The 12,544-nt window shown below is 54.2% G+C and overlaps 1 protein-coding gene across 1 annotated transcript in view; it reads left to right on the top strand.

Moving 5' to 3' along the window:
• Positions 1-12,544, top strand: part of MMP17 (matrix metallopeptidase 17) — an 82,539-nt gene that overhangs the window by 56,658 nt on the left and 13,337 nt on the right. Inside the window, exons 2-3 of the mRNA XM_044440940.1 lie at positions 2,229-2,361; positions 7,579-7,705. Coding sequence (XP_044296875.1) covers positions 2,229-2,361; positions 7,579-7,705 — 260 coding nt within the window. The remainder of the gene's footprint in view (positions 1-2,228; positions 2,362-7,578; positions 7,706-12,544) is intronic.

Here is a 12,544-nt window from a genome sequence, read left to right as displayed (position 1 = left end):
CTGCCGGTGGGGTCGGGAGCGACCCATTCAGAATCCGGCCCTCCAAGCACGCTCAGGCTTCCTCTTCGGGGCAGCCCAGTCCTCCAAAGCAAGCCGAGCAGAAGGGACGTCTGCGGACTCTCACAGACTGTGCATCTCCTCCCGGATCTGGCACAGCAGCCCAAAAGTTGCCCGTGAGAGGGGTGGGGAAGAAGGAGAGGCGGCCGGTGCCCACATCCCTGCTTCGTACGCAGCATCGTGAACCTGGGAGTGGTCTGCTCTGCCACGCCAAGGCCTTCTGGGGTGTAATGGAGCTGCGGAGCAGCCAGGCGCTCCAGTGTGGATGTTTGGCATCAATCTTGGCGAGACAGAAGTTAATGGGGTATTGACCAAGTTAAAAGCCCGGCTCAGTAGCAACCCTTAGCAGCTCAATAGCTCAATACATCTCGTCCACCGTTGAAGAAAGTGGCTGTTGTCCCGCCAGTCGTCATGGACGGGGGCCCCATTTCCTCTGGAGATGGAAGACAGGCATGGGGTGAAAATCCAGGGACGAGCGAAAGGAACACGGGCCCCGAACACTGCACTGAGGTGCTGATGGTGGCAGCGCCGGTGGAGGAGGAAAACCCATCACTGCGACGTTGATCCGCCATGCTTATCCTATCACAGGTGTGGGATCTTCCTTCTGGGGTAGGCGGCTGAGGATCGCTTATTCTGGAAGCAGCTGGCTTTACCTGTAAGACCCACAGCAACCGGCCCGCAGCCTCTCGCCCAAAAGACTAGTTGCGGTAGCTGTTGGGGCTGCAATCCAGAGACAGCCCAATGCTGCAAGCAGAAGAGACCTCCCAGGGGCTTTATGTTCCACCCCTCCATACGCCAGCCTCTGGCTTGGCCTGGGGAAGAACCTTCCTTCCCACCACCAGAAGATTCAGCACGCGACTGGCCAGGACTCCAGTTCTTCAAAGGAAGGAACCGAATCCGCAGCTTCCAGCCTAGGAATTTGCGGGGGAGCTGCCCCAGGCCCCGCAGTGCCGCGAATGACTCAGAAAGCTGTTGCTAGATTCATGCCGTGGGGTAGCTTCCCTTCAGCCCCATCCAGCATCTTCTAAGGTAGCTCAACCAATCTCTCTGTCAAGGGCTACCTTCCCTCCTACGTAATCTGTCTGGGGTCATAAGTTGCCAGTGGCTGGAGCGATTCCGTTTCACCTTCCTCTTTTCTCTCCCCCACTGCCTCTTCCTCCCCACACTGCTGGCTGCCAAGGAGGGAAGAGAACACGCGTGCCAGAAAGCTGAACAGATTGCATGCAAAGGGGGTTTCGATTCGGCCGAGGGCTGCAGGGCTGGTGACTTGCCCCAGGTGCCGGGTGCCTGCTCTGCCGTTCTGGTTCTTGGCCTCAGCTTGCTCCTGGCCATGCCCTGGCCTTGTTCTGCTGCCCCCCCTGCATCCTGACGTGGCCTGTTCCTTGCCTCTGACCCTGCTGCCTGGACCCTCAGCAGTGCTGCCTCCCCCTTGCCTTGAGCCCTGTTGCCTGGGGCATCTGCCTGCCCCCTGCTGCCCACAAGGGGAACCAAGGCCAAATCCCAGGGACCCTTTGCGTCTGATTCCCGCAGCTGAGCTGGCGTTTGGCCCGTGTGTGCCTCCCCCCTGCTGCGGCTCCACCGCAACTCTTCCTGCATGAAGCTTTCGTTCTGCAATCAAGCGCCCCCCTCTGCCTTGTGGCGACCACCCCCTCTGCTCACGCTCCCATGCAAAGCATCGAAGCTTCCGAAGCAACAAGGCCCTCTTGCGCTTTGAGGCCTCACAGCAATGCCTGCAGGCTTATCCGCTCGTTGTCCGGCGCTATCCTGCTGTCCACGTTTCCGTGCGAGTCCTTCCGTGGCCCCTGCGCTGAGGGCCAGCTGGTTGAGCGGCTGCCTGACAAGCCCCCTCCAATGACAAGCTTGCAAGCCGCCAGCCGAGGCGCTCCCCGAGCTCGCCGCCTCTGCGCTCACCGTATGCAAAGGTGTTTCTGTCTCTGGTTGGGAAAATTAAATGTCAGCCCGGGATGCATGAAGGTCAGAGGATTCCATTACTTAAAGTAATGTAGGGAGATCTGTTCCGACACATTCATTTGTTAACGAGAGCCACGCCATTTGCTGGGGAAGCCGGGTGCGATGGAGGGCGGGCGGGCGGGCGAGGTGCCGCTGGAGAGACCCTTTGCCGTGCTGAATTACTCTCAACCTCTCCCCGCTCTCCCACTTGTCCTTAACAGGATTGGCTGACGAAATTCGGCTATCTGCCCCCGCCGGATCCCATCACAGGACAGCTGCAGACTCAAGAGGAGCTGACCAAGGCCATCACGGCCATGCAGCAGTTTGGCGGCCTCGAAGCCACCGGTGTTCTAGGTGAGTGACGTGTGGGGAAGCGGGGGGGGGGGGGGGCAGTGCCACAGGCGGGCGGCCGCCGGGGGGGCCAAGGCACCCCGGGCGCCCCCCCCCCCCCCCCCCCGGGGTCTCTGCTTAGATGATGGAGTCACAGATGGAGGAGGAAGGTGTAGTTCAGCCAGAGAGACACTGCGGGAGCAGTTGGTGGCCCTTTGGCCTGATGCAGCACCTGATCCTGCCGGCGTGTGTTTCCCAACCTAGAGCCTTCAGCAACGATGCCCAGCGTCCCTGACCATTGCCTGTGCTGGCTGGGGCTGATGGGAACTGAGGTCTGGAGAGCCCCAGCCTGTGCTGAGTTTCTTAAAGGCTGTAAATGGTGAGGCTGCCTGCAGTCACACGGACTGCAGGTCACGTGCCCTTACGCAGGAGTAAGCCCCAGTGTGCTCAACAGAGAAGCGTGTGTAGGATTGTCTCCTCCGTACAGCTTACTGGCCAAGTCAGAACGTGACTGGTTTGCCCTGGTCCTACATAACTACTTGATCCCTTCGTGGGAAGAGGCCAGGAGTTATCTGGGATGCCAAAGGCCCCACGTCTATCTGCCCCACTGCAAAACACGTTCCACAGCCCCTGTTTTTTGAGATTCCTGAAACAATCAACTAAGCATAATTTTTCTCCACCGTAGAGACTAGAAACTTAATGCATTTCATGAAGCTGCACTCAGCACTCCCTACCCACTTAGGGTCGTAGTATACACATGTTCAGAGACTCGTCAGAAAGCAGGACAAGTGGAGGAATTGCTCCTAGGACTGGCACAGCCATCCAGGGTCCAGACCGAGCCACAGGTCAGCTAGTGACCTTTCCCAGTAGCAGCTTCTGCCCGGAAACCGGGTCCCTTTATTCTGCCGCTGCTCGCTGGAAGCCCGCTGCTTCCCTCCAAAGAGCGTGGTTGCGTGCGTGTGTGCGTGCGAGAGCCATACGGCCGTCTCCAGGAAGCAATTACATGGCTCAGGTGTTTTGTCGCCCCACACGGCTGGCAACCCGAGGCAGGCAATTATTTCCACAGCCTTGCATGCTGCTGGGGGTGCCAAGTGTGGCTTGTCTGCGCCCCCCTTTCTGGCCCCCATCTATATCACACAAAGCAAGCAAATGCTTCCTCCCCCGCCCCATTCTTAATTACTTTAGAAAGAAGGAAAAGGCAGGACCTGGACCTTGCAAACAACCCTAGCAAAGCTGACCTTCAGCAGAATGGAAATGTCCTTTCTTTTGTGGCTGAATTTCTCCACTCTTGTGGTTTGTGGTGAGAAGAAGGAGCTTTTTTTTCATTCAGAGAGGGTGGTGAACTCCCACTGGTAAACAGACTTGCTGAAACACACGCGATTCTAAGGATTCGGGTGAGACTTTGACACCCACCTATAAATAAATCGCCGCGTACCTGCTTGTTTTCTCCTAGCCATCACGCTATCTTCCTTTTCTTTTTCTCTTTGGCCCTGGAGGCTTATAATCAAGGTTAAGTGTAATTGCTGTATTCATAAGAGAGGGAGACGGAGAGGGAGAGAACAGACAAACAAACCAGGCATTCAGCAAGAGATCTGGGTCAGGGAGCCCATGTTGTCTCTGAACAGCTGCAAAGTTGCGAGTGGAGAGTGGGGTTTGCAAGGAAGGCCCTCCCCTCCAGACTGTATCCCCCCACCCCCTGCAAGGTCCCCCCAGCAGACAGACAGACAGACAGACACCCCTCTCTTTCAGGATACTGACAAGAAACCCTTCTGAACAAAACACATAGTTTATGGAACTCATGACCACAAGACACCATGATGACAAGCTTTGGGCCGTGATGGAGTAACTGAGAATCCCAAATGCTCGGCAGGGTGACTCGCTTCGTCCCCTGCCTGAGAACCTCCCAGAGCATCTGTCGGGATGCTGGACTGGATCCCATGGGACCCTCCTGATGAGCAAGGGGCTGGACCAGAGTGCCTCCAAGATCCAGCGCTGATCGATGCTCACTTCCCACGCACACGCAGTGCGATTCTGGGTGTGCTTAAGCAGAAGCCTGTCCTGCGATTCTCTACCCACTGGGAGATGCAGGCCTTTCCGTCCCAACATGCCTGGGGTCGCATTTTCACGGGGACTTCAGATGTTGCTCCTACTGGGAAGTGCAGGAAAAGGGGTGGGGGTGTGAGCAGTCCTGTCCAGAAGGGGTGTAGCTGGGCCACCAGCCAAAGCTGGAAGAAGATGCTACAAGCCCTCGAGGCTCCGTGGGCCTCAAGCAACGAAGTTGGTGCAAGGAGCACCCCAAGCTGTGAGCCTGCTCCTTCCAGGGGAGGACCGCCCCATCCAGAAGGGGTGAAACACCCTCCGTGCAGCCAGAGGACCCACCCACCCCAGTCTTGTCCAGACTGAGCCTCAAACGGAAGCCATCATACGGTCCGTTGTCGCAGCTTGACACCCACTTGGGTTCCAAAGCACAGGGCGGCAGGCGTGTTGTTTGCCTTTTGCCCAAAATGGAGAGCCACACAGAAATGTCTTTTCATTTAGCAAACGTTCTGCGAGAACCCGCTAATTGAAAAGGCCGCTCTCTCTGCCAACTGCGAGGAGATGCGCTGGCAGCTAAGGGCGAGTCAGTCTTCGAGCAGCAGGCGGCAGACCTTTTCTGCAGCTCTCCAGGACTCTTCTCTTGCCTCCCGCCCCCCACCCCACCCCTCCCGCCCATATCACTACATTGCTGGGACTCTCCTCCTTGGCTCTTAATTAAACGCATGTAATTATTTTTTCCTTCCTGTCTTATCGGATGCACCAAGGTGCCTGGGAGCAAAAAGTAGGGATGGCTGGCTTTTATTGGTTGCCCTGCACTTCTGCTGAAATTGGAAGTGCACGCCACTTAAATTTAAAACAGAGCGTGTAATCTGTTGCTTCTAAAAGGTAGGCTACGAGAAAAGCTGTAGAAGTGGCTTGCTGAGCACAGCTGGGGCATCTTTCTCTCTCTCGCTTCCCCTTCCTTTCTATCCTCCCCACCCCGCCCCCTTCGTCTTCCTTTCTCTTTCCTTGGTTCCCTTCCTTCTTGTATGCTGCTTTTTGATGACATGGTTATATGTTGCATCTAACATTTTCATGTTGGGAATGATGTTGGCTTGACTTAAGGAGCAGAAAAGAGATAATCCCCCTCTCAGCCTTTGCCCCGGTTTTCTGCTTCAGTGTTGTGTCAACTAATGTAACAGCCCTCTCAGATGTTCGTGTCGCAGTCCTCTTGCGATGGCTGTGGTTCCTGAGGGGAAGGATGGGGGCGCCCTGGCTGGTCCCACCCACTGCACCCTACACCCCTTTCCCCAGGCTCTGCCACCCCATACATACTTGCGCAGGTAATTAAAACACTGCGATGTTCCATCCCGTGAGCATCTCCCTGGGAGGCCCATGGCGAAAGGATGTTTTCCATCCCTCTTGGGTTCCCCTGATAGTCATCTCTGCTTCCTCTGGCGTGGATCATCTGATGGGTTCTTTCTTTCCCTTGCAGCGCCCCCCCCCCCCTTCCAAAAAGTTTAGGGTTCTCCTGCGGCTTAGTGGCTGATCACGAAAGCTTATGGCTCACCTGCACTGGTTTTGCAGGCCCCATTTTTCCTCTGCTTCCACCCACCACTGGCCAAGAATTTCTCCAGAGTGGCCTTCAGCCCCCTGGCCAAGAGATGCCACACCTCCCCTGCAGGAATCAGTTGGGTTTCTCCTACACATTCCCTCCACCAAGCGTGGGGTCGCCCAGCTGGAGCGGTGGCTGGATGACAGAGGTGTTATGGAGGGCCCTCCATTCTGCCCAGCCCCACAATTCTAATCACAAGAGGACAGCACAGGCACGAATAGCACGAAAAGCGCACCAAGTCGCAGCTCTGCATTACGTGCAGTGCAGGGCAAAGGGGGGACCATCAAATAGATTTAGGCGATTCTCCAAACTGGAAATTAGAGGAGCTGCGCTTCTGTGCTCCCCACGGCATGGTCGTGCCCCAGTTTCATCTCTCCCTTTCTGGTTTGAGCAAATTGCATCGTTTGACTGAGGGATTCAGCACTGGCACCTCAAATTCCTATAAATCACACGGTGGCACGTGAATGAAACTCCACACACAAACATGCAGGATCATACGGGAACCCAGGATCAACTGGGTTCAAAAAACGGAAGGCTTTAGGGGTTGCCAGGAGTCTAGTCCAAAGAAATTCCAGATAGCAGTCAGCACGTGTGCCCCAAATCTGCCTTGTAGACCCTTCCCACCAAAGAGCTGCTCTAGCAGCAGAGAGCAAAGCAAAATTAACAAAGTCACGGATCCTGGTTTTGTTTTCTTTTGTTTTGTTTTGTCTCGTCTCGTCTTGTCTCGTCTCAGTCTATCTCGTTTTGCCTCGCCCCATTCCACCTCGTCTCATCCCATTTCGTTTCGGTCTGTTCCATTCCGTTTTGTATCATTTTTAATGAAAAAGACCACAGGTATAAATGGCCTTGGGCATCAATCCTATGGCCTCACCATATTGTCAGAAGGTGCAAAGGATTTTTCTGATCCTTCATCCCATCCTCTCCCAGCCAGCATGGAACAAACAGTATCAGCTGCCTCTTCTGGAGCAGGAAACATGCCTTGTGGGGGACTAAAAAGTTTGGGGAGGGAGGAATCCAAGGCCAAGAACTTTCATGCATCCAATTGGCATCCAGCCTTCTTCCCCGCTCCCTGGTGGCCAGAGCAGTTACGGTCAGGATAGAGGGGAGCTACTCCGTAGAAGAAGTACCTTGGCGCTGTTCAGGGCTTTGAAATTACTCAAGCATTCTGGCCCTTTCAATTTTCTGCCTCTTCTTAATTTAATTTCCATAGCACCCCAAGGCTGAAGCTCTCTGGGCAGCTTATAACAATCCATAAAACAGACAATAAAATGCAATAAAAGTATCGTAAAATCAGAAAAAAGTGTTAAAAGTTTCCATCATCTAATCTGTGTGCACACCCGTGTGTGTTTAACTTTTGGGTGGGCATGCTCTGAGTTTTACTTCTCAACATATTTTATGTTGCTTTTGACTTGGGTTTGATGTTCACATCATCTCTAAATGGATTTTATGTTTCTTTTATTTTTAAGCCAGCTGGAAAGCTGACTTAAAAATGTCATGGTGTAATAAACTATTGGAGGTGTATATCTCCAAGACCAACCACATCTTCTCAGGAGCTTGCCTCTTGCAGTCTTTTTATTTTATTTTATTTTATTTTATTTTATGTGATATAGACAAAGCTACTCTGAAACTGATGAAGACACCGCGGTGCTCTTTACCTGATCTTGCGGAAGCAGAGTCAAGAAGGAAGCGGCATGCTCAGGCAGTGACAAAGTGGAACAAAAGGAATTTATCATGGAGGTAGGCATGAAATGCTTTGCCCTTCTGGGGTTGTGGGAAGTTCACAGTAAAAGGGTTGGTTAGCAGGGGATGTCGGGAGACCTCTGCTTGAGGTCCGAGAAACCATGCTCTCCACTACATGTATTGAAGCACAAAACCCAGGGATAAGAGAGGCGTGTTCTGAACCGCACTTCCCTTGAAAAGCTTGAACCTGGTCCCTTTGCTCAGAAATTCAGACTAAATGAGATCTTCAAGCATCCAGATTCCCAGGTGGTAATTCGGAGCATCTAACAAACAGGGCAGACATGGATAGTCTTCAATGGGTGGGTTGGAATCCACAAGTCTATTCTCCTGTTAGGATGTTCTCAACGTGTCTAGTGCTACGTAAAAGCCATGAGACCAGTGAAGGGCACTCTGTTCAATGGTCCTCCAAGGCTGGGAAAAAACACCTCCTCAGTAGGTTCTCAGAGCTGAGATCCATTAAGTTGGGGCTTGCACTTGATTTATTCCACCTGCCCTTTCAACAAGCACATCAGCTGGTCTCCCTGAGGAAAAAGCTGTTCTGGAAGTTGGGGGCTCTGTAGAGCAAGCCACCCCAGCTGGAAACTCTCCGGAATCCAGTGGTGTGGCAACAGCACCCTGTGCTGTGGGTATCTGGGGAACAGGTGGACCCGAGAAGTTGGAGGAAAGGACTCCAGGCATGAAAGTTGCTGGTTGAATGTTGGCTCTTTGGGAAAAAAACCAGGAACTTGGCCTTGCTCCCAGTGGCGCTTTCCTCCACTCTGCATGTCTGGAGGAGAAGGCAAGGGCCTTTGGAAGTCGAGGTTCTCTTTGCTCAGCGTGGTTCTGCAGTAACGAGGAGCGAACTTCCCTTGGCTCAACTTGGTTTTGGTAATTATGGGATTCCACCACAAGCATTTGGAAAAGACCTACTGCTTTTTCCGAGAGTTCTTTCCCCTTACTGCACGTGTTTATGCACCCTTTCACTTTGGATATTCTGTCAAAGAGCAGTTCAGGTCAGATGCTTCCAGTCCTGCCTCTTGGCTTGTACTGGTCTGCACTCAGAAACGACTTGCATCCCACTGTGGCCTTCAGCCCTACGTCCTGGCTTGCTCCTCAAGCTCGTCTCTCAGTTCTTCCTCTGGTCCTGGGCCCTGGCTTGCCTCTCAGCCGTGTCTCCCAGTTTGAGCTTCAGTTCTGACTCCTGGCTTGCTCCTCAGCCTTGCCTCTTGCCCATCCACCACTCATGACTCGCCCTTTGCTCCGGGCTGCAGGCGAGCTTCTCAGCCCTGCCTCTTGGTTTGTGCTTAGTGGCCACATACTCCTTGGTCCTGAGTAAAGTTTTCTCCCAGAGCTCTCCTCAGGATCTAGCCCTGAGGTGTCCTGGTTTGTCTCCAACCACTGAAAGCAGTTTCTGTAGCGATCCTGGGGAAGGAGCGGAGTGACCTTAGAAGAGCAATCGCTTCGGCACCTTGAGATGCTGAACAGCATTTTAACAGGGCTTCCTGCAAAGACATGAACAGAGGCAAAAGTCCGGACACCCATCTGCCAGAACACCAAAACCCCATCCCTGATGAACAGCGAGGATTGGAGCGTACGGGAAGGGTTAATCCCCCTTTTCCCCAAGAAATGACCCAGAAATAAGACTGCCTGCCGAATTTCCTTTGCGTGGATACAGCGAAGCAAGCCGGAGTCACATCCTCCTGGCCCTCCAAGCTGAGTCAGCATCCTGCGCCAGCGACTTGCACGTCTTCCTGCAGCCACCTCCCAGGATGCTGTCGATCTAGATGAAAGGACTTATTTCTCGGTTTCTAAATCATCGAATCTGAACAGTCGTTCAGAGCCAAAAGAGCCCCCGAGGCCACTGCTTCTCAGCTTGCTTTGGAGTGCCAGTTCAGCTTACAGCAAAGGACGGGGGGGGGGGGCACCGCGTCCCGGCGAGGAGCAGCAAACACCCCCTACTGTTCACATGAATAGGAGGCCGGCAGTATTTCTCAGAAATAATTGGGTATTCTGCCATCTGCTTTCTTTGGAGTAACTGAGAAACTGCCACAAACCGGGCCATCCTTTTCTCCTGCAGCATCCTCAGGATTAATGCACAGGCAAGGAGGCATTGCTGGGGTGAGCATCTGTCCCTGCTCTGAGTGCAAGCAGCATAAAATAGATATCCGTGCCCTCGTCACACTGGACGGCGCATCTGTGGGGCTTGTTCCCAGGGCCAGCCTCCAAAGGTGGGTGGACGTGGGCACTGGCAGCGGCACATACCCCACCAGGGGTCCCCGGTGAAGGAGGGTGAGGCGCAAGAGCAGCTGGGGATGATGGTATCCTCCCACCCCTTGAGACCTGAGCTGGAGCTCCTGTTCCGGGAGCCATCCTTGAAGGAGATCAGGAGGGCAGCTACCGTGGGAGCCCGTAGCCCCAAAGAGCACACTTGACTTTCTGCTGACCTCCTTCTATTTACCTTCAGACTCAGCATGAGTTCAGAACAATTCGTGCTCCCTGCTTCTGCTCTTCAGCACGGCTGCAGATGTTGCTTTCAAACTGAGGCACATGGTTTTTGTTTCTCCATTGCTCTCAGCAGAGTTGAAATCCAGTTTTGTTGGCAAGCTTGCTGGAGCGGGTGGGTGTTGAGGTGTCTCTCTACCGTGGGGCAGGAAGATGAGGCAGCGAACCCAGGGCTGTCAGAGACGGGAGATCTTGGAGGGTGTTTGTTCACGAGGTTGGGGAGGACTGGATGGCTTGTGACAGCAGCGAAGGCACACACGCGAATATGTGTTGCGTTGTCTTTTTGGTCTTGTGGGCCTGAGCACCTGATTGCCTGCACCCTTCTTGGGCATGGGGCTTAGAATTCCCCCTCCCCATTCCGCAGCCGGAAAGAATTCTGCCCTGCGGCGGAATTCCCCATGCCAAGGTTCTGCCCCAGCTCTGGGGCACCTTCGCATGTCATTGCAATACATTTCCCCTTGGGCTGCAGCATCCGTGAGGAAGCAGCCCCCACGCTAGCCAGAAAACTTGCGAATAGTTTCAAAATGCCCTGGACATCTGTTTTCTCTCTGCAGCAGCTGCTGCGGAGCCTCCCGGGGGACACGTGAAAGGACAAGGCAGGTACACGGGCGCAATGCGCAGGAGGGCTGTCAGGCCACCGCTGCCCTTCTGGAGCCGGTTTGTGGCAGCTGTTCCCTCCGCAGGGGTGTGAAAGGAGTGCAGGGCTGTGAAACATGTTGGTAGAGGCAGAGCCCAAGGGCGCGGCACCACCCGGACTCACAGGCAGAGTTCCAGAAGGCAGACGATGGGCTTGAATCCTCCCAGTAGCTTCTCCACCTTGTTAGGCAGCAGATACTGAAAGAGACTCACCGGAACGCCCATCTCTGACTCTGTTAAAATGGTGGCACCTCGGATTCAGCACCAGGCCGCTGTCCCGTTTTCGGAAAATCCTGGCTTCCGTCGACCCTCAACGCCAAAGCCCTCTTCTCCAGCCTGCTCTATCATGGGCTGACGGATGGGAGGCCATGGACACCTGAGACCAAGACGGGGTCCATACAGGCGTGGGTGGTTGTTGAAATGTGGCTTATCCCATGACCTGACTCTAGCTGAGATGACAAACCGTGGTGGACAAGACCAGGGTTTGCAACCCAGCAACCTGTCTTCTTTTCCTGGGTTGTTCATGGGAAGCAGTGGCTTGTTAGAACGACTCGGTTCGATCGGTAAGATGATCCATGTTTCAACAGCAGCCTGTGGTTCAGCAACAGCCCACACTCAGCCCTTGAGCAGGACTTACGACGTCGTCCTGCACCTACTCAGAGGATAAGAAAGAAACCATGCTGAGCATGGGGGAAGGAATTCTTCTTCAAGCAACCTCGGGGGGTCCAGCCCTGGGGGCATTTGTCCTCTTACACCCCTCCTAATGCTGACACCCCTGAGAAGGGGTGCTTTGGGTCGCCAAATCTGGCATCTAATGGGATGAAAGGCCGAATGGGCATCTTCCGCGTCGAGACTGTTGGGCCTCTTCCACCCCGAGCACCAGGTCCCATCTCAGAGGAGTCTTCCAGGGCCACATCCCAGTTGTGGTGGGGCTGCAGTCCTGAAAACAAGTTCTGGCATGAGGTTTTTGCTGCTCTCACCAGCTTCGCTTCAGGGCAGATATTCCCACCTCGTAGGCGGGGGGTGGGAGGGGAACCTGCAAGGAGCCAGCAAAGGTTCAGTGGCCAGAGAAAGTGAGGACAGGTCAAGAGGCCACTGCCCCCTGGAGAGCTCTAGGGGCCCGTGTGGGACCCAGGCACGTTCAGCTGCCACTGCGCTTGCTTCCGCAGACACCCATGGCTGTGTGTTCTTTTACAGAACCCCGGCAAGGCGGTCCTGAGGTGGGGCTGGTGGACGGTCAGGTGGCTCCCGGGGAGAGGGGCCGGGAAGGCCTTGCTATGCTCATGTCATCAGTGACAGAGAAAACAAAGCACCAACCTGCACGTCACGATAACAAAGCACTTACCGCCCTCCGCGCATCCCAGGAGGTTTCATTAATTAATGCTTCAGACTAATAAATTGGTCCAATTCGACTCACGGGCTTTGCACAAACAAATTATTAACCAGCTCCAGGCCTGTGGTGCTGGGAGATAACTGGATTTTCCTCCGACGCACCAACCAGATTAAAAGTAACAGGTCCCTGGAAAAGGGTCCCTCGGCTTTATCGCACGAAGACGAAAACTACTGGCACGGGCCAAGATAGAAGGAGACTCCGTGCTAATTGCTATTCTCGTCATCCATGGCTGCGCTTTGCTCCTGGCGTGCAGACTGCCAAGTCCCTTCAGAGTCAAGTGTGGATTTTCAGCTGCTCTCCTCTGTTCATTTCTCCATCAAATACTT

The sequence above is a fragment of the Varanus komodoensis genome, unplaced genomic scaffold (genome assembly GCF_004798865.1).
Source record: "Varanus komodoensis strain SLA01 unplaced genomic scaffold, ASM479886v1 scaffold38, whole genome shotgun sequence".
Taxonomy (NCBI): domain Eukaryota; kingdom Metazoa; phylum Chordata; class Lepidosauria; order Squamata; family Varanidae; genus Varanus; species Varanus komodoensis.
The sequence above is the reverse complement of the archived record's forward strand: the minus strand, read 5'-3'. Positions and strand labels throughout refer to the sequence as shown.